This window comes from Sceloporus occidentalis, unplaced genomic scaffold (assembly GCF_023333645.1).
Source record: "Sceloporus occidentalis isolate IW3139 unplaced genomic scaffold, rSceOcc1.0.p SCAF_91, whole genome shotgun sequence".
NCBI classification, from domain to species: Eukaryota; Metazoa; Chordata; class Lepidosauria; order Squamata; family Phrynosomatidae; genus Sceloporus; species Sceloporus occidentalis.
Window position 1 is genome coordinate 1,743,370 of NW_028317071.1, and position 21,281 is coordinate 1,764,650.

At 40.9% G+C, this 21,281-nt stretch overlaps 1 protein-coding gene across 1 annotated transcript in view; it reads left to right on the forward strand.

Moving 5' to 3' along the window:
- CPAMD8 (C3 and PZP like alpha-2-macroglobulin domain containing 8) overlaps positions 1-21,281 on the forward strand; it is a 72,831-nt gene that overhangs the window by 9,579 nt on the left and 41,971 nt on the right. The window contains exons 3-11 of the mRNA XM_089496638.1: positions 4,039-4,061; positions 5,316-5,481; positions 5,573-5,625; positions 6,166-6,183; positions 6,596-6,650; positions 6,753-6,866; positions 10,376-10,460; positions 11,460-11,568; positions 12,144-12,371. Coding sequence (XP_089352764.1) covers positions 4,039-4,061; positions 5,316-5,481; positions 5,573-5,625; positions 6,166-6,183; positions 6,596-6,650; positions 6,753-6,866; positions 10,376-10,460; positions 11,460-11,568; positions 12,144-12,371 — 851 coding nt within the window. The remainder of the gene's footprint in view (positions 1-4,038; positions 4,062-5,315; positions 5,482-5,572; positions 5,626-6,165; positions 6,184-6,595; positions 6,651-6,752; positions 6,867-10,375; positions 10,461-11,459; positions 11,569-12,143; positions 12,372-21,281) is intronic.

The window sequence follows — 21,281 nt, forward strand, 5'->3', positions numbered from 1 at the left end:
AAAAAATAAATAAATAAACCAATTCTAACCAGGCAACAGCATAACTTTGCATGACCTCAGGCGAATGCTCATGATTGCAACAGCTGTTTCAGCCTAGCACAGCTATAGCCTTACAAAACCAAAACATCCTAACTTTTCCCCAGGCTTCAAAAGAATTCAGGCCTAACACACTAATCTTATCAACTTTAATTGGAAAAATAATTTAGCTGGATTGCCAATCAGAAGATTGCAGGTCAATAATTTAAAATCCAAAAAGCACAATGAAAAACAATTGCATTTAAAAAACATATATAAATTCCCAAAGGCACAACTTAAACTTCATTTTAAAAACCCATGAGAGCATCTTGAGGCCAGAAAATAAAAACAAAATATTGAGCAAAAAGCTGCTTGCCTGTAAATTTAAAAATATCAAAAACAAGCTTGCATTCTCTGGTCAGATAGAATCCAGTCTGGCTGCTATTTATGTAATATGAACTCTCTCTACAAACACACACACACTTCCCGCTCAAATTAAAACAAACCATCTTAATATAATCTCTTTTAACAAGCATCTTCATAGATCACCCTTAACAAGACATTTACTATTTTTTCATCTAAGTCTAAAGCACAACATCTATTCTATGAACTTAAGAAAAAAAAATCCTTTGCCTTTAAAAATAGTCTACAAAAATCTCAGCCAGAGGGGAAGAGAACAAAATTTTTAAAACAAGCTTTGAACTTACAACTTACTAACGCTGTGCTGCTCCATCTCCTTTAGCCACAGCCAGGAAAAAACCTCTCACAAACAGTGTAGCCAACAAGCCTCGAAGATAATTCCCCAAACGTTTGGCCAAAACTCACCAAATACTTAACTTTCAAAATTACTATTAAAACCAATCACCAAAATCACACCAAAGGCTCTGAAAAGTACCCATGTTGGTGTGAAAGTCACCAGATTGGCAACACGAAACTCCATTCCAGGTTTTCTTTCCAACATAGCTTCTACTATTGCTTTAGTTTTAGCAAAAGGAAAAGTTTTAAAATGCAAACCGTGGGCTTTCCCTAACCCCCCTTTCTCTCTCTAACTCACTCTAGCTTGTCCATCTGCACCAAACCCATTTCTAAATCTTTCTCAGCCACTTAAACATACTCAAACCTTCTGCAACATTCTTGAGCCTTCAATTTCAATTCAAACCTTGTTTATACTTTCCTCTGTAAACATTTTCCAACCATTTTCCAAACCATTATCAACTCGCTCCATAAGCTTTCTCCTTTCACACACCATCATTTTCACATCCTCATACCTTCAAACACTTTCTTTTATCTTTCTCACAATTTCCTCCACTCTTAGATAACTTCCAACCACAGTCCAGTTCACAAAATCAGGCCACAGCTGAAGCTTACTGGCTAAGCTTAAAACTCACTATTTTATTATTACTATGCCATAACAACACCACCACTATAAAGCACTTCTTTCTGCCCATCTTCTTAAAACTTTCACTGACAAAAGAATTTGCAATGTCTCTGGGAAGGCACAGGCTTAATATTCAATTTAGATTTTCCTTTGGCTTTAAATGGGTATGCATTCAAATTTAGGGCAGAACTTTCCCAAAGGCACTGATCATTTAAAATCATGAAAACCTCAAGTTAAAACACCAATTTTCCAAAATTTATCTACAATATACACAAAGGCAATTTCCAATTTTTATAATTTAAACAATTTCAATTTCCCCAAACAACAAGTTTCTACCTCTGGGTTGCTCCTGGCCACTGTCTAACACACAAAGCTAATTCAAAACCCTCTTTTCTTGTCATGTGGGGGCCTTCCTCCCTGATTTGCACCTCTCTCTACAGAGTCTATCTCTATCTTTTCTATCTCTTCCACAATTTGGGCCAAATCAATCTGAACCTTGAACACAGCTTCTTTAATACTAGTTAATCTCTCATCCTTTTTAAACACCAATTCTCTGCAATTATTCAACCCAGGTGGGCTTTTTCCAACAGTCTTATACCAATAGAAAATATACAAATAATCATTGAGTAACCCTCTTTCTGGCTCCAATGTTTTAGAATACAACTGCAAGACAATGTCAATATCTATACTACCCTCTCTCGGCCAATTTGGCAAAATCTGACTCCAAACATCTTTACACAAAAAGATTAATCGCTCCTTTTTCAAACGTTTCCCCATGCCTTTCCTAATGTAATCCAAAGGAGTTTTACCTCCCTCAGCCATCCTTAGACACAAAACAACAAAAGACCACAAGCACAATTTCAACAGGCGCAAACACTATAGGATTAGGATTTAAAAGTACACACTGGACAGATTGCAAAACCCACAAATCTCAGACACTACATACAGACAAATTCCACACGTTATATACCCACGTTTTACTCTTTACTGGAGCTCAACAGTCTTTACTGGAGCCTTCACCACAACCAGACAGAATGAAACAAAATATCACAACCATAATTTATACTCACAATAGACCAATGCTCTCCTCCAACTCTCCACCAGCACCTAACTTCTAGCTATTTAAAACAAAATACCACAGAAGGGAAAGGTTTGCCACCACACAAAAGGTAAAACAATTTATTGGCACTTGGAGATCAGTAGATTAACTACCCCCAACACAACTCCAGCAAGTGCCTTATACTTCCACACTGATCCCACACTTTGGCAATCAATACTTACACCACAATCTACCTCCTTTCAGTTCCCAGTTCCTTGCTTATGTTCCCTAGGGGCCCGGTTCCTGAGTTTTGGCAAGAAGGCTTCTCTGGGCAGAACCTTTGCTACTGGCTCAGCTAACACAGGGAGGGGGTCCTTTCTCCTACTCGCATCCAAAGATTTGGACCGGTCAACGAGGCTCCCTTTTTAGTGCACTTTTCCCTATATTTTATACTTTACCTGTTCCTGAAGAGATGATTCTTTTTCTATTTTTACTTTTCCCTTTCCTTTTCCCCCAGTGAATTTTCAAATTACTAAGTGGTCTCACATAGGCTAAACTCTGTTCCTACCACTGAGCCAATCCTTATGTTCAGCCCTTCCAATCAAAATGTTGGATGGCGCCAGGGCCTTCTCACAAGGGTCCGCTCAATGCCAAAAACACACAGAGCCTGCAGGAAGATAAGTTCTTCCACTCTTTGCCAATTCCTGCTTGCCTTTACTCCTGGCTGGCTCGCCAAATATGTAACAGAAATTTCAGGAAACTTAAATTTCTAGGATTTGCAGAGCAATAGGATTGGCAAGAGGACCTAGTAATTGAAAATCCATAAGTTTATTTCCAATTGTCGACAAAGGAAAACAATGAACTCAGTGGAATTCAAGTTCCAAAAGCTGAGACCCCGAACAAGACAAAATGGCTCTTTTTATATTATTCAAGACAAAAGAAGCTTCTTCAATACACCTGGTTGGCTAATTACAATTTAAACATACAGAATTCTTACAATCAGAACAGAAATACATGCATACATTAAAACTGCATCATCACTCCTTACCCCCTCCTGTAGGAATTCAGTGGCTTTCCTCCTAACCTTGCTTCTGAATGTCCTTATCTCAGTAGTTTATGTTATGTCTTTTTACTGGTGCCAGCTTCCATCCAGGTCAAGATGCACTCCTTATTCCTTTGCTCTAGTTTTTCTAAACTCCAAGCCTTTATTTCAAAAACCATCTCTCTGGCTGACAAAGGTGACTCCATCTTTCTATAGCTTTTTATTTCAACAAGGAATATTTCCACCACACAATAAGCAAACTTTGATTTTGCCATTTTATATAAGGAACAATATGTTATGAAGCCACTGTACTGAGTGGTACTTGAGCATACATGGATTTTGGAATGAAACCCCAGCGAATATCAAGGACTGGCTGTATCTAATGATCTCTGCTGCTCCCTAGATTTTGCTAGAAGTCACATTTTGTTAAATGTCACAGTAAATTTGTTTACTTGGTACCTTTCGCCAAGTGGGGATGATGCCTGTGGATAAGCCAAACTTTGGCTCTTTGGAGGGGGAAACAAAAAGTGATCAAGGCTTTGACCTTTCTCCTCTCTCCCACAGGTAAGGGAACCATCAAGCTTAAGGTGAGTTGCTGAGTTGAGTTAAAGTTTGCTTTGGGGTTGCTTGTGGGCTAGGGAGGAGAGGAAAGGGAGGCAATGAGGATATTTTTAAGGAAGGGTGGAAGTCTTTGATCTGGGAATAGAGCAGCTAGCTAAATTGCAAAGTACCTGAGAACCCAGCCTTCTGGCGCAGTGGAATTATTCCATTAAATAGGGGCTGAATCTGTCAATACTTGCCAATATTTCCAGATCTGTGAGTTGGCTTGCCAGTTCTGTCCATTTGTTGATACTTTGGGAACAGGGGGTTTGCCTCCAATCTCTCTCTCTCTCTCTCTCTCATTTGGGGTCTGAAGTCCTCCCGAAACCTTGGCAGCTATGAGAGCAGCCTTTCTGAAGTGAAGACCACACATTCCTTGGCCGTCCCTCGGTCTCAGGGCTCCTTTAATGCTGCGCACATCAACTTTTTAATCCACTGCCAAGTGGTCAGGCCTTGGAAAGCCATCCCTGAGCCTCCCAGCCTCATGGATGGTGCCAAAGGCTGTGGCCAGGTGTCCTTGTGACAGAGTTTGCATTTGCTGGAAAGGCCTTGTAAAGGTCTCCCTCTGTGCTCTGCTCCTTTGACTGAGCAGCTCTGTTTGGCTCCAGTGCCAGCCGCCTGCTTCTGTCTCCACAGGAACCAAAACTGAACTGAGAATCTGCTGAAAGTGGTAAAAAAGTTCTCTATCCTGCAGGAAGGTGTTATGTGCACAACTGGAGTGACTGTGTATGGCAAGGGCAGCATCTTGGTTTCCTTCCTTTTCTCTCACTTCTTTTTGTTAATTAACATGTGCTTGGTTTTTACAAAAACCAAGGACAGTTTAGGAAACTGAAGTCACTGTGTTTCTTCCGCAGCTTTTTTGGGGTGGCAACCACCAGAATACTCCAGTGGCCATCCAGAATTGTAGAACTGGCTGTTCCCAGTGCACCAAGGAACCTTGTAGCAACTTTGAGACTGACTGAGTGAAAGAATTGTAGCGTGAGCCAGAAAGGCCAAGGACCATTTTAGCAATGGCCAAGTGTTGTACATTAGTTGGATAGCTATCCACTGAGGACCTGGTGGGAGGAAATAAGTCCTTTTGGGTCCTTGCAGAGTCTGCCTTCCCACATCTCTGCACTAAGGGGTGGAGAGGTTGAATCCTGTTTTCCCAGTCTGTTGAGACCATTTGGAGACAAAAGTCCCTCCTGTCCCCCAAAGGCTGGCAGCCAGAATTTGCGGACCCAGGATGGCTTATTTTGCAGGTGCCTGCAGGGCTCCGGGGCCAAGCCCACTTGAAGGTGTGGGGCAACCGGCACTTGGCAGAGGAGGGCTACATCTTCTACAACCACACTACAGTTACTGTGGATAGCAAAGGGGCTTTGGTCTTCATCCAGACAGACAAGCCCATCTACCGACCAAAGCAGAAAGGTAGGTGGGAGAAGGAAGGAAAGGGGCCCTGATCCTTCATTGCCAGCCAGCTCTTTACTTACTCTCCTTTTCTGCTCCTTTTCTTTTAAAGTCTTGATCAACTTTTTCACCGTCAGTCCAGACCTGAGGCCCATCAATGAGAAGGTGAGGATCTCCTTGGTGGCCAGATTGGGATCAAGTGTTGGCATCCCGTTCCTTCCACAAAAGAGGGGGCTGATTCTCCATTTTTGGCCCTCCAGATGCTCTAGAAAAACCCAGCCAGCCATTGGGGCCAGTAGGCAGGGATTCTGGGAGCTGGGGTCCATTCAGAAGTAGTCGTAGTTGTGTATCCCTGAACCACCATGGTTTCGACAGGATGGCCTTTGGGGACCCTTCCTACTCTGTGCTTTTATGGAGGGCTGGAAATGCAGGTAAGGAGCAAAGGGCTTTGGAGATGGCAGCTACCCATTGGAATGGACAGTTACATGCAGTGAGGCCATGAGCTTCCTTCCTTGGTTTATAGAGGAATTGGGAGCTTCCATCTATGTGGGTGGTGAATCCACACTGGCTTTAGTCTGAACTTGAAAATGGTAGCTCTTCTTTGCAGTTGGACTGAAATGCACAGCAGACCCAGTACTGGGAACATTGTAAAAGAAAAGTGACTGGCTTTCTTTCTTTCTTTCTTTCTTTCTTTCTTTCTTTCAGATTGAAGCTTACCTGGTGGTGAGTGTTGGGCAGGTGCCAGCTGGGACCAATGCCTGCAGGATGGTTAGGGCAGCCTGGCTGGGGGCTTGGACCACCAAATCCCTCAGTCAACGTGGTCACCTAGTCTGAAAATACATCTTTTCTCAGCTGGGACATCTCTTCACTGGCTGTCTTTTGCAAAGATTGTGTGGCTGGAGGAAGGACATGGATGCATTTGATTTGGAAAAAAAATACAGATGATAAATAAGAGTTTAGTGTGTATATTAAAAACAGATGCCTTTGGGATTCATGCCACCTCCTCCTCATTAGTTGGGTGGGCTGGAGTTGCTCGGAACTGTGGTCTAAAATGCCCAAAGAGCCCCAGGGCAGGGAGGGATGGCATAGCCAGGAATGTCCAGCATTTGAAGGCAGTGCCCGCCTCTCTTCTCAGGATCCCCGAGGGTCTCGGATGATAAACTGGAGCAACCTCAAGCCAGTTTGTTGTGGTGAGTCTCGGACCAAGAGGCTCCTTCAAGAGGAGAAACCCTTGACTGGTCCTTTTTTGCTGGTGCATTGTGGCATTCCTTGACATCTTCTCTCTCCAGCAGGTATCCTGAATGTCAGTTTTCCTTTGTCCGACCAGCCGGTCTTTGGAGAGTGGCTGGTTTTTGCAGAAATGCAAGGACACAAGTACAACACATCCTTTGATGTTCAGAAATACGGTGAGTTCATGGGAGGATGGATGATGAGCTCTTCTCAAAGGGGATACTTGTTGGAATGAGAAAGAGCCAGTTTTCATAAGCAAGATGGACTCGAACTCCTAGTACAACAAAGCAAATATGATATAATAGGCATCACTGAAACCTGGTGGGATGAGTCTCATGATTGGAATGTGGAAATACAGGGGTATAACCTTATTAAGAGAAATAGGCCAAACAGGAAAGGAGGAGGAATAGCACTATATGCCAGAGATATTTACACCAGTGAAGAGATCCTGGACATCAATCATGGAAGCCAGGTGGAGAGCATCTGGATAAGAATCAAAGGGGAGGGAAACAACAAGGGTGTTACGGTGGGAGTCTACTACAGACCCCTAAGTCAGACTGAGGAATTGGATGATATCTTTCTAGAACAGATGACCACACAGTCAGAAAAGAGAGATGTAGTAGTGATGGGCGACTTCAACTATCCTGATATTTGCTGGAAGTCAAACTCAGCAAAATCCTCAAGGTCTAGCAAATTCCTCACTTGCCTGGAAGACAATTTCATGGTCCAAAAGGTGGAAGAGGCAACAAGGGAGTCAGCTATTTTAGATCTGATCCTAACCAACAAGGATGACTTGGTTAATGGGGTGCAAGTGGTGGGATCATTAGGTGGAAGTGACCATGTTCTCCTGGAGTTTGTTATACAATGGAAAGGAGAAGCCAGGCAGAGTCAAACACGCATCCTAGACTTTAGGAGAGCGGATTTCAGTAAACTTAGAGAAGTATTGAGGGTGATCCCGTGGTCAGAAATACTAAAAGATAAGGGAGTTCAGGACAGATGGGAGTTTCTCAAAAGGGAAATACTGAAGGCACAATTTCAAACAGTTCCAGTGAGAAAGAAAAACGGGAGGTGTCTCAAGAAACCAGGATGGATGACTAAGGAACTTTCAACTGAGCTATGTTTTAAATGGAACATGTATAAGAAATAGAAAAAGGGGGAAATCACGAAAAAGGAATTCAAAGAAATAGCAGGCATGTGTAGGGGTAAAGTCAGAAAAGCTAAAGCGCAGAATGAACTCAGGCTTGCTAGAGAGGTTAAGAACAATAAAAAGGGCTTTTTTGGATATGTCCGCAGCAAGAGGAAGAAGAAGGAAACGGTAGGGCCACTGCGTGGAGAAGATGGCAAAATGCTAACAGAAGACAGAGAAAAGGCAGAATTACTCAACACCTTCTTTGCCTCAGTCTTCTCAGAAAAGGCAAAGGGTGCTCAACCTGAGGATAATGGAGCAGAGGACAGAATAGGGGAATTTCAGCACAGAATAAGTAAAGAGATAGTAGAGGAATACCTTGTTAATCTAAACGAATATAAGTCTCCAGGACCAGATGAACTACATCCAAGAGTATTAAAAGAACTGGCAAATGTAATATCGGAGCCATTGGCAATAACAGTCTTTGAAAACTCCTGGAGAACAGGAGGGATCCCAGCAGACTGGAGGAGGGCCAGCGTTGTCCCCATCTTCAAAAAGGAAGAAAAGAGGATCCCAACAATTATCGTCCAGTTAGTCTGACATCAATACCAGGAAAGATTCTAGAGCAGATCATTAAACAAAGAGTCTCTGAACATCTAGATGGCAATTCCATAATCACAAAAAGTCAACATGGGTTTCAGAGAAACAAGTCATGCCAGATAAATCTAATCTCTTTCTTTGACAAAATTACCAGCTTGGTAGATGAAGGGAATGCTGTGGATATAGTATATCTTGATTTCAGTAAGGCCTTTGACAAGGTTTCCCATGACATTCTTGCAAACAAGCTTGTAAAATGTGGGCTAGACAAAGGAACTGTTAAATGGATCTGTAATTGGTTGACCGGCCGACCCCAAAGGGTGCTCAACAATGGCTCCTTTTCATCCTGGAGAGAAGTGACCAGTGGGGTCCCACAGGGCTCTGTCCTGGGCCCAGTGTTATTCAACATCTTTATCAATGACCTGGATGACAGAATTGGGAGCATACTTATCAAATTTGCAGATGACACCAAATTAGGGGGAATAGCTAATACTCCAGAGGACAGGATCAACATTCAAAATGATCTGAATAGACTAGAAAGCTGGGCCAAAGCTAACAAAATGAAATTCAACACAGAGAAATGTAAGGTATTGCACTTAGGGCGGAAAAATAAAATGCACAGATATAGGATGGCTGACACCTGGCTGAATGAAACTACGTGTGAAAGGGATCTAGGAGTCCAAGTAGACCACAAGTTGAACATGAGTGAACAGAGTGATGCGGCAGCTAAAAAGGCCAATGCTATTTTAGGCTGCATCAATAGAAGTATAGTGTCTAGATCAAGAGAAGTAATAGTGCCACTGTATTCTGCTTTGGTCAGGCCCCACCTGGAATATTGTGTCCAGTTCTGGGCGCCACAATTCAGAAAGGACATTGAGAAACTGGAGCGTGTCCAAAGGAGGGCGACAAAAATGGTGAAGGGTCTGGAAACCATGCCCTATGAGGAACGACTTAGGGAGCTGGGGATGTTTAGCCTGGAGAAAGGAAGGTTAAGAGGTGATATGATAGCCCTGTTTAAATATTTGAAAGGATGTCATATTGAGGAGGGAGCAAGCTTGTTTTCTGCTGCTCCAGAGAACAGGACCCGGAACAATGGATGCAAGCTACAGGAAAAGAGATTCCACCTGAACATTAGGAGGAACTTCCTGACAGTAAGGGCTGTTCGACAGTGGAATGCACTCCCTCGGAGGGTGATAGAGTCTCCTTCCTTGGAGGTCTTTAAACAAAGGCTGGATGGCCATCTGTCAGGGATGCTTTGAATTGGATTTCCTGCATGGCAGGGGGTTGGACTGGATGGCCCTAGTGGTCTCTTCCAACTCTACGATTCTATGATTTTATGATTCTATGATTCAGTCTGAAGCACTTCATATTCCACACTGAAAGAGTTTTGATGCTTAAAAGGCTCTCCTTAATGTTTAGGTGGAATCTCTTTTCTTATCTTTTTAACATGTTGGTCCCAGTCTGTGGAGCAGCAAGAAACAAGCTGGCTCTCCCTTCTGCGTGGCATCCCTTAATGAGTTACTTTTACTGATACTAGAATTCAAGGACCTAGCCATGGCAATCTGGAAAATCAGTATGCAAAGGGATCTTGCAGCACCTTTTTCTTTTGCATACTAATTTTACCGATACTGCACCAGACAACAGCAATGGATGGCCTTTCAAATCAAGGGAATTAATAACTTTGTTTTTGGGAGGGAAAGTAACTTTCCCAGCTCTGTTCTGTGAGATCTCAAAGCTGCTGCTGCTGATAATGACAACAATAACAATTGAAACACCAAAGGCAGAACATCATACATGTATAATAAAAAAGGATGATAAAACACAAGACTATAAAATACTAAAATACTAGAATGCTAAAATAATATTTTAATATACTAAAACACACTCATCAGTCACTGCTGCTGACTTTCCTTCCTCCTTTCCTCTTGGTTTTTTCCTGTTCTTTTTTACTCTACCTGTTAGTTTTACCCAAGTTTGAGCTCCAGATCATGTCACCTCCATACATTCGGGACTTTGACATCTGTGAGAAGGCAACTGTCCATGCCAGGTAAGTGTGGTGGGCAAGGGGCCGGGGGACAGACCCTGTTTTTGGCTGATCCTCCTGCTGGGTTGCCCTCTCACATTTTGTGTGTTTTTAAAGCCATCTTTAAAGTGTGGTTGTGGTGGTGGGGTGGTTGGTACAGGTCCCTGGAAAAGATGAAAGCTGGTACCTGTGCCCACCAGTGCAAATAGTGTGGTTGTGGTGGTGAGGTGGTTGGGCAGCCTTGGCATCTGGAGTCTGCCCTCCATGGCACTGTTGGGGGTCTCTCCAGAGATTTCCTAAACCCCACAGAACATCTAGATGGGGGGAATCTTATAGGGCCCTTAAAGCAGGGTGCTCCCAACCTCAATTTCCAGGGGCTTTTGTGGGGCTTCTAAGCCACCAGACCTTTCGGGAGGGAGTGGTGAACCCTCCTAATTTTTCCCAGTGGTGGAAAGGAATGACATCCCTCATCCTTGGGTACCTGGCTTCTTCATTTCATTTTCTACATTCAGTGGGCATTTACCTTCATTTTACAGATTCACATCTGCCAAAGCTGGGTGGTGGGAGATTCAGTGCAGATGAAAGAAAGAAGGACTCTTTCTTTATGGTTGTCAGAACTGTGCAACTCACTGCTACAAGGTGCAGTGACCTGAGGCTAGTAGTCTGGATAACAACAACATTTATTTCTAACCTGCCTCTCCCATAGATCGAGGGAGAGGACAACATCAATTAACAAACACACCATATCAGTTAAAACACATCAGTTAAAATATATACCAATTTAAAAGGACACGCATATAATTTAAAAGTACAAGACATACACATATTAAAACAATCCACTTTTAAAATTCACAATTTAAATGGCTATAGGCCACCTCTGGTGTCAGAAATGAGGATGGTTTTGTAGATGGTGGGTTCAGTCGTGTCCTGCCTTTTGGCTTCAATCCTTTTGGGCAGCTGGTCCTGATTTCTTTGTGTGAACACAAAGCTAGACTCATTCCAATATGGCTCTTCTGTTTTCAGGTACACATTTGGGAAGCCGGTGATGGGACGGCTGGCAGTCAATATGACAGTCAATGGAGTGGGGTACTACTGGCACGAGGCAGGGCACCCCATCCTCAAAACCACCAAAGTGAGTAGAACAACAGCAAGGGAGCTGAGACCTACCAAGTCTAGCAAGTCAAGAAGAAAAAGAGCTTTTAAAAAGAAGAAGTGGGGAAAATAATTGCCACTTCCATTGGCTGTACTAGTGCGAATTCTGGAGGTTGTAGTCCAAACAAGCAGCTTTGCCCAGCTCTGCTCTCGAATCACCCTTAAGAGGTGGGAAGTGGACGTGTTCATGGTGTGGCTTAGTTTGTTCACTAAACAAACAAGAACTTTTTGACTGTTTGAGAGTGAAATATGGACTTCTCGGAGGGTGATTTGATTTCCTTCTCCAGAGGCCTTGAAGCAGAGGCTGGATTATGGCTATCCCTTTGGAGTGTTGCAGCTCTCTATTCTCTAGCACAAACTTTGGTTCTCCATATATTTTGGACTTCAACTCCCAGATGCCCCAGCCACCATGGCCAAAGTCCAGGAATCCTGGGAGGTGAAGTCCAAAACATCTGGAGGAATGTTTGGGAATCACTGCTCTACTGTATGCATGCCCAAAGGGTGAGGTTTTCTGGAGTCCCTTGTTCATTCTCTCTTCCCTTCCATGGGTGGCAGATTGATGGCTCTGCAGATTTCGACATATGCATCAAAGACATGATGCCAGCTGATGTGCCAGAGCATTTCAGAGGCACCGTGAGCATTTGGGCCACCGTGACCAGCACTGATGGGAACAGGCAGGTCATGTTTGATGACTCCACCGCCGTCCAGAAGCAGCTTGTGGACATAAAGTACACCAAAGACACCCGGAAACAATTCAAGCCTGGCTTGCCGTACAAAGGGAAGGTGAGCAAGCTATGGCCCCTGGGAGGAGGAAGCCGTCTCTCCGTCTTTCTTGGCAGTAAAATATTACTACCATTTTATCTTTTCTCTCTTTTCCCCAAATGGTCTGTCACTGAAATATCTTTCCTTACAAAAGATAGGCAGTCAAACTCTGAATTCTCAGAGGGAGGTTGAAGCAATACAGCCAGAAATAGAAATGGATCCTTTGCTGGGGGAGAAAACTTTCCAAGTAATTTCCACACCCTGGCCTTCCAGGTGTTTTGGATTTCAGCTCCCAGAATCCCAGACCATTGGCAAAGATGGCTTAGGCACCTGAGAGGTAAAGTCCAAAGTACTTGGAAGACTGGCGTTTGGGAATAACGCAGGACAAATCAGACCCATCCCAAGTTTTCTGAGCCGTCAGACTCCAGAGAGTTTCCCAGTTTAAATATAAGTCCCAAGCTTTAAAGTGACACCCGAACCTGGAAGTAGCATGTTACAAATAATGATAGTATTATCTGTGTTGTGCTGCAATGGCATTCTTGTGTTTCCTCTGGAAAGCAAGATAATATTGGGTAATGTTATTTTTTTGTGTAATGGTTAATCCTTGTTCCTTAAGTTTTCTTATTACTTGCTGGTGGTCTGTAAGTCTTAGTGGCATTTTGAGCAGGATTTCTTCACACTTGAAGGGTGTTTGAATTCAAAGATATAGCCGTGTTAGTCTTTAGATTCAGTATGGAGCCCTGGTGGCGCAGTGGTTAAATGCCTGTACTGCAGCCATTTACTCAAAACCACAAGGTTGTGAGTTCAAGACCAGCAAAAGGGCCCAAGCTCGCCTCAGGCTTGCATCCTTCCGAGGTCGCTAAAATGAGTACCCAGACTGTTGGGGGCAAATTAGCTTACTTGCTAATTAGCTTACTTGCTGTTCACCGCTATGATCTTTGGAATAGTGATATATAAATAAAACAAAACAAAAAAAAACCCAGTATGTCGAGAGATCTTGCAGCATCTTTTTTTTTTTTAATTTTTATTTTCATTTTCAAACAAACACAAAAACATTCATACAACATTATACACATTGTACATTGAAGCGCGTAACCTTATATACAAACAACATATTTCACATTGACAAAACAAATAGTTCCTTGACATGACTAAAATAACATTTAACATAAAGGTGCTTCCTATTACTCAGTTAACTTCATCTTCCAGTATTGGATTCTTATGTTATGTCTTATTTCCATTTTCCCTTTAAGAAATTGATCTCCAAACAAAGAGTGGGTATGAAACTTCCCTAGGTGAAATTCTAAGAAGAGTGTACCTTTACGTTTTCTCGTCTCTTTTTGGGGCGCCTCACTATAGTTTAGTTATAATTTTGTTTAAATAGACTGTTGCTATGCAAACTCCTCTCTATCTTATACAATATGTAAATTCTAAATGACTTTCCATATGTCTCCCCCTCCAGTATAGACAGATAGCTCCTTTGTATTTACAATAAAGCTTCTAGTTTTAACAAAGTATATTTGTTTCCATAATTTATATATTAAATAAAAGCAGCAAAAGGAAAGAGAGGGGTAAAAATCTCTTCTATTACACTAGTTAACTTCCAAGGAAGAATATATTCTGCTTTCAGAGCAACTTAGATATGGGAACGCTTATTTAGTCCCATCTTCCAATGGTGCGTGATTTTTAATCAGACTAGCAAAATATTTTGCCATCTTCTCTTAATATAGTCCTTAAATGGTAACCATTGTTCTATTACTTGTTCTTCACTTTTCCCTTTGATCCAAGAGGTCATTCTATCCAACTCCGCCATTTCGAGAGTTTTCATTAACCATTTCTCTATTGAAGGGGCGGAGTTCTGTTTCCAGAAGCTAGCAAAGACAATTCTTGCACATGTAAATAGGTAGAATAATAATCTTCGGTATCTCACAGGTGCAGTGTCTTCAAACATCCCTAATAAACACACTTCCGGGGAGAAAGGAATTGAAATTTTAAACTCTTTCACAATTATTTCATATACACATATCCAATATTTTTTTGCAATCTCACAGGTCCACCACATGTGGTAGTAAGTTCCTGTGGTTTTTTGACATTTCCAACATATAGGACTAACTTTCTTATAGATCAGAGAGATTTTATGAGGGGAAAGATGCCATCTGTAAACCATTTTGAATACATTTTCTTTCAGGTCCTGATTAGCAGTATATTTCAGCCCCCTGTTCCAGATGTATTCCCAGTTTTTATACAAAATATTATGGCCCACATTTTGAGCCCATTTGATCATACTATGTTTAATAGGCTTTCTTCAGTATTCCATGAAAGGATCAGCTCATAAAATTTCCAATTGCCTTCCTATTCACTTTGCTAATTAGTTCTTCCCAGGCTGTTTTTTCTTTTGCTATTCCCACATCTGCCATATCGAGCTTCCATCTCTCTTTAAGTTGTCTAAATAGGTACCAATGGCAGTTACTCCCTGATTGGTTCAGTTCTTCTTGAGTGTTAAACATCAAGACTCCTTGCTGGTCTTTTATTAAATCTGAGTATCTAAGCCATTTTTTTTTGGGAATGGCTTCTCTATTAAAGAAGGCTTCATGCGGGGAACAACATTGTAAAATCTGGTTACTGAGTCTGCTTTTCCATCTTTCCCAAACTTTTAGTAGAGCTTTTCTCAACACATAATGTTTACATGCTCTATGCACCTTGTCTTTAGAGTAAAATAAGTAAGCATGGAACCCAAATCTGAGATTCTCTCCCTCTAAATTTAGTAGGTGTACATCTTCTAGAGTTATCCACTCAGTAAGCCACCATAAAGCCACAGCAAAATAATAAGATTTTAAGTCAGGCACCCCCAGACCTCCTCTAGACTTTTTATCGCACATTGTTTTTTTACTAATTCTGGCTTTCTTCCTGTTCCAGACAAATCCCATAATAACACTCTGCCATTTATCAAGTGGTTTGAAAGAATGCAAGATGGGAATCGTCTGGAACAGGAAAAGAATTTTTGGCAAAACACACATCTGAATAACAGATATTCTTCCAAACCATGAAAGTTGAATATTTGCCCTTTTCTCTAAATCTTTCTTAATATCTCCCCACATTTTAACATAATTATTCTTGTATAGGTCGATGTTTTTGCTTGTTAACACAATCCCCAAATATTTGACACTCTCTACCACCTTAAATCCTGATATATGTTCTAGATTTTCTATGTCTTTTCCCTTCAGGTTTTTAGTAATCATGTTGGTTTTATCTTTGTTAATCTTTAATCCAGAATTCTTTTCAAAATCAGCTAGGATATATAACAAAGGCTTTATGCTATCGCAAGGATTTTCCAAAATATAGACTACATCGTCTGCGAAGCATCTCATCTTGTACTCTTCTTTTTTGATCTTTATACCTTTGATCTGCGTTTCTCCTCTTACAAGCTGATTTAGAGTCTCAAGTACAAAGATAAACAAAAGTGGGGATAGCGGGCATCCTTGCCGCGTTCCTTTATTTATTACAAACTCATCAGACTTGGTGTTGTTTATTAGCAGCCTAGCCCTCTGATTGTTGTAAATTTCTCGAATCCATTCCTGAATTCGGAAACCAGCCTCGACATATTCCAACATTTTAAAAATTGTTTTCCACTTTACGTTGTCAAAGGCCTTCTCGAAATCTATGAAGACAAGTGCCAACTCCTTCTCATTATGTTGTTCAAAATATTCGAGAGTGTCTATGATGATTCTTGTATTGTCCTTAATATGCCTTGTTGGTAAAAAGCCCGCTTGTTCTTTTCCTATCCAGTCTGATAGGACTTTTTTAAATCTATCAGCCAGTATTGTGGTGAGGATCTTGTAATCGGAATTAAGGAGGGATATAGGTCTATAATTTTTGATGTTCCTGGGATCCTTGTTTTCTTTTAAGATAAGTGTGATATTAGCATGTTGCCATGTTTCAGGGAGTTTGTGCCTACCCAGTGCGTTCATAGTCGACTTCAGGGGGAGGATTATTTGATCTTCAAAAGTTTGATAAAATTCTATTGGGAAGCCATCCGGTCCTGGGGATTTCCCCTTTTTGCCTTTTCTAATCGCTTCAGTGACTTCTGCCGTGGTTATAGGAGCGTTGAGAATCTCTTTTTGTTTAGCGTTAAAGCTTTGTAAGTTAGGTTTTTTAAGGAATTTCTCTAGATCCTCATCTTGATCAGGATTTTCTTTATAAAGAGATGAATAAAAATTTAGAAACTCTTTTTTGATTCCTTTTAGATCCGTTATTATTTTTGAATCTTTAGTTTCGATTTCCGATATTATATTTCTTTCTCTTTGTTTTTTCAATCTGTAAGCTAGCCATCGACCTGGTTTATTAGCGTGTTCAAAATGTGCCTGTTTCATATATCTTATTTTGTTCTGTATTTCTTCATTCTCTAGTATCTCAATTTGTTTTTTAATTGTATTGATTTCTTTTCTAATGACTTTACTCTTGAGATTACTTTGCTGTTCCTTCTCTTTTTGGTGCAATGTATTACATAAATTAGTTAGCTTTTCTTTCTTTTTCCTTTTATATATGGAGTTCTGTTGTATAAAGAAGCCTCTTATGAGAGCTTTAGAGGTGTCCCAAACCGTGGTTACTGGTATATCTTCTTTTAAGTTTTCTTCAAAGAAATATTTCAAAGCTTGTCTTCCTCTTTCCACTATTTCTTCCTTCTGTAGCAAGTTTAAGTTCAATTTCCAAGAGAAGTCCGCTTTCCCTATTCTTAATACTGCCAATATAGGACTATGATCGGATATAGTCCTTGGTTTAATGTCCATTTTGTGAACATCTTTACATATAGCTTTTGTAGCGAACATCATGTCTATTCTAGAGAAAGACCTATGGCGGTCAGAATAAAAAGAAAAGTCTCTAGAATTGTGGTATTTATATCTCCAGATATCCAGAAGTGCTTGTTCTTCAATGAGTTTATCAAAGGATTTCGGTAACTTGCCTTGAGTCTTTTTTATCTTTTTATCAGATTTCCTATCCAGCTCTGGATTCACAACTCCATTCCAGTCTCCCAATATCATGATTTTTCCATAGTTAGTTTTACAGAGTTCTTCATTTAACATATTGAAAAACTGTTCTTTATGACCCAGAGGTGCGTATATCCCAACCAGCAAACAAGGTCCACTAGGAAATATTACCTCAACCCCTAAATACCTCCCATCATCATCTTTGAATATCATTTTTGCCTTGTATTTATTATTGACATACATCACTATACCGTTTTTTCTTTTAACATTAACTGAAATGAATTCATTACCTAATTTACTATTTTTCAAGAGTCGCACATCTTTTCCCTTAATATGTGTTTCTTGGAGACAAGCCACATCTGTTTTTTGTTTTAGTAAAAAATGGTTCACTCTTCCCCGTTTTTGTGGGGAGTTCAGGCCCCTTACGTTCCAAGTTAATATTTTCAGACTATGCATTATTGATAGTTCCGTTCTTAATTGCTTTCTTACCTTAGGTTTGAATTCCTTCTGGATCTTTTTCATTGACTTCTTCCTTATGTTCTTCTTCATTGCAAAGTTCTGAATCTGGTGTTTCTCCCGTTTTCACCTTCTGCTTTTCCCTTTCCTCATTGTCTGTTCTTTTCTCCAATTCCTTCTTATATTTTCTCAAAAAGTCTTTCATTTTCAGTGTAGAATTGATCCTAAACGTCTCTAATTTATATCTGAATATCACCCCCTCTAGCCTATCCCATCTATAGGGAATGTCGTTATTTCTCAGTAGCTCCACCAATGGTTTATACTCATTCCGTTTTCTCAAGATTCTCAAAGGGACATCTTTCAAAATAACAAGTTCCTCCCCATCCATTTCAAGACTTTGTTCATAGTTTAATTGAATGATCTGGTCTCTCATTTTTTTCCTTGTAAAATATACAACAACGTCTCTCGGGAGCCTTTTTTGTTTTGCAATTTTAGAGTTAACGCGGAACATCTTACTGATTTCGATCTCAAAACTGTCTAACTCAATGCCTACATATTCTGCTAATGTCGGTGTCAGGTATTCATATAGGTCCTCGTTGTCTTTCTCCTTTAAACCTCTAATTTTGATACAGTTTTCCCGTTGTTTTAGATCTTGCAGTGCTCTTTCATCGAGATCTCTCTCATAATTCTTTTCGAAATCGCTGACTTTTTTGTTTATCTTTTCCGTCTTGTCTTCTAACTTATCCATATTTTTCCCCATCCGAGATATATCTTCCTCCACTTTTCCTATGGAGTCCTTGATGTCTTTTAATTCTGCTCTTATCTCCTGACGTATTTCTTGTTTTATTTCTTTTCTCATAGCATTCATGTCTCTCTTCATCGTCTTCATGTCTTCCTTTATTTCGTAGTAAAGTGTTTTTAGTTCCTCCAGTAAAGCTGTCTGTTCTAAGCTGCCAGATCCAAAAGAAGGTCTTCTCTGTTGGCTTGATTCTATCTTGGTTTTCCTAGTGTTCATTTTTGTCTTCTTAATCTTATAGTCGATTCTAAGGTGTCTATTATATTATTGTGTTGTCTTGATGTCACTTTACTGTGATCATATGGGTTCATTCCTCGATGTTCTTTATAATCCCTGTAGGAGGAGAAAAGGGGGGAAAGAGGAGAGGAAAGAGAGAAAAACAAAAGACAAAACAAAACACAAAAGGGTCTAACTCTAACCTAAGCTAGGTCGTCTGCGGGGAGCAATCTTTAGTACCTAACCTCTTGCTGAAGTTTTCTAACTCTCTTTGCTATTCTTTAGTGTTTGCTAAACTTTCCTCTGTGTCTGGGCTTCTAAAAATCTTTTATATTTCCTTCATATCTCTTAAATCTCCTGAATCTCAATTCTATTCTAGAGCCCTCTCTATAGCTTCCCCGCGCTATTGTTATCCCTCTTTTTAGTATAAGTCTTCCGATTCAAACTTCACTTCGTTCTTTCTCTTCCTTTATCTTGGTGTTTCCCTTAGCCCTATACCTAATTCTTCTCCACAGAATTTTACTTCTCCTCCAAAGCACTGCCTTAACTACTCCAAATTGACTATCTCTTTTTCTCCTGGAATCTCTATTTTATTCTGTCTTATTTAGAGATGTTAGAGATCTTTCTCTTTCATTCTTCCCCTTGGGTCTTCTCTTTAACTTTATCTGTTTGTTTATATTTACTTTCTTCTATTTAGTTTCTCTTTCTCCCTCCTGGAAGTTTAATTTAAGCTCTGGATCCTACTGTTCTGTTTCCTACTCTTCTATCCGTCTCCTTTATGTTCACACTCTTCACTTCGAGGGATGCTTAATCACCAGATGTCAATTCGTGTTCTGCCCTTTGTCTTGCAGTTGTTTACTTTCTTTCCTTTTCTCTTTCTTTCTCCTTTTACTCTCTCTCTTGAAGTACAGCTTCTCACTTTAGTTCCTTTTTAGAGGAGCCGAAATGACAGCATCTCTTATCACTGTCAGCTTCATAAAGAGAAAAACAAGAGAGGAAAAACAAATCCTCACTGCGCAGTTTTTAAAGGTCTGCACGCACTGTTATTGTAGCTTGGCCTCTCTCTATTTGGCTTCAGCTGAGCTTGGTTTAGCTTCGCTTGAGTTAACAAGCAAGGGAAAGAAAAAAGTGGTAAGTAGGTCAAGCAACTGCCGTTGTTGCCAAATCCTTTCTTATTTACATAGTATCTTTTTAAAGTCTTTGAGAGGGCTTGTAACTTTCTCCAAGTTGAGTCACATACAAATACACATATAAATATTATAAAGTTTTGATATTTTATCAGACTTTCAAATGCCTTTCTTTTACCTCCAGCCAATTCCTGCTTCTTAATAAATCAAATGAGTTTGCCAGACTCTCAGTGTTTCAGTCTATTTCATCAATTTGCTAAATAATAATATGATTTTCTTCCGTTTTGGAGATTTTACTGAAGACAATTAAGGCAGTTCAGTAGCTGAGCAATTTTGTCTTCTTTCCCTTATCTTAATGCTGCTTGTTAAAAAGAAGGGAGGCAAGCTCTAAGAGCCGCTTGTGGCTCATCCCACACAGGCGCTGGTGCTTCAAGTCTCCTTCTCTCGCCCTCCTCTCTCACACACATCTCAAAGCCTTCGCTTTGGAGTGGGGGAAGGGGCTTTCTAGGGGACTGCTGAGCTCCTTCGTCCAGAGCACTGCCGTACCTGGAGTTTTCCCTGTTTTGCGATGGTCTCTGCATGCAGGGAAGCGCCGGTGGAGAGACTGTTCCTCAGAGCCTCTGAAGAACACGTCTGCCGAGCTGCCACTCCCAACCAGGAAGAGATCTTGCAGCATCTTTGAGAGTAAGGGGCTAAACAGACTGGCGTTCAACTCTGGCCTTGGGACAGAGTGGGAGTGTAGCATCCATATGCTGTACACCTCAACACTGGTGTTACGCTGCACATCCAACAACATAGTGGGAGTGTCACAGTGCTCCTTTGGCACAATGTTTAGACACACTGTACCAAAGGAGCACCAGAAAGCCACTGCAGCAGCAGCAAAAACACCTTTTTGCCGTCACGAAAAGGTACGACTTTTGGGGCCATGGCATGTTGTTGCTGCAGCCCCGATTTGGTGAGGAAAGGGGTGTCGGGACACCGCTCTGTCGGGATGGTCTGTCGAGCCCCTAACTGAAGGAAAGAGATTAGCAACCTGAGTTTTCATAGACTTAAGTCTACTTCCTTAGATCCTGGTCCAAATGCATCTAAGTGTATGAAAGCTCATGCTGCCAATTTCTTTCTTTCAGTTAGTCTCAAAGGTGCCACAAGACCTCTCTACATATTGAAAGGTATTTGTTATTTTAGATTGCATTTTTAGCAGGATTCCTCCCATGAGAAGAACTCCCTCCCCCACTAATGATTTACCCACTGAGTAAGAAAATGAGACACCAAGCAGGATTGTGTAACAGACTTAACCTGTTTGGGGTTTGTTTCAACAAGGTGCATAATGAATTGCTTTTCCAAAGTAACT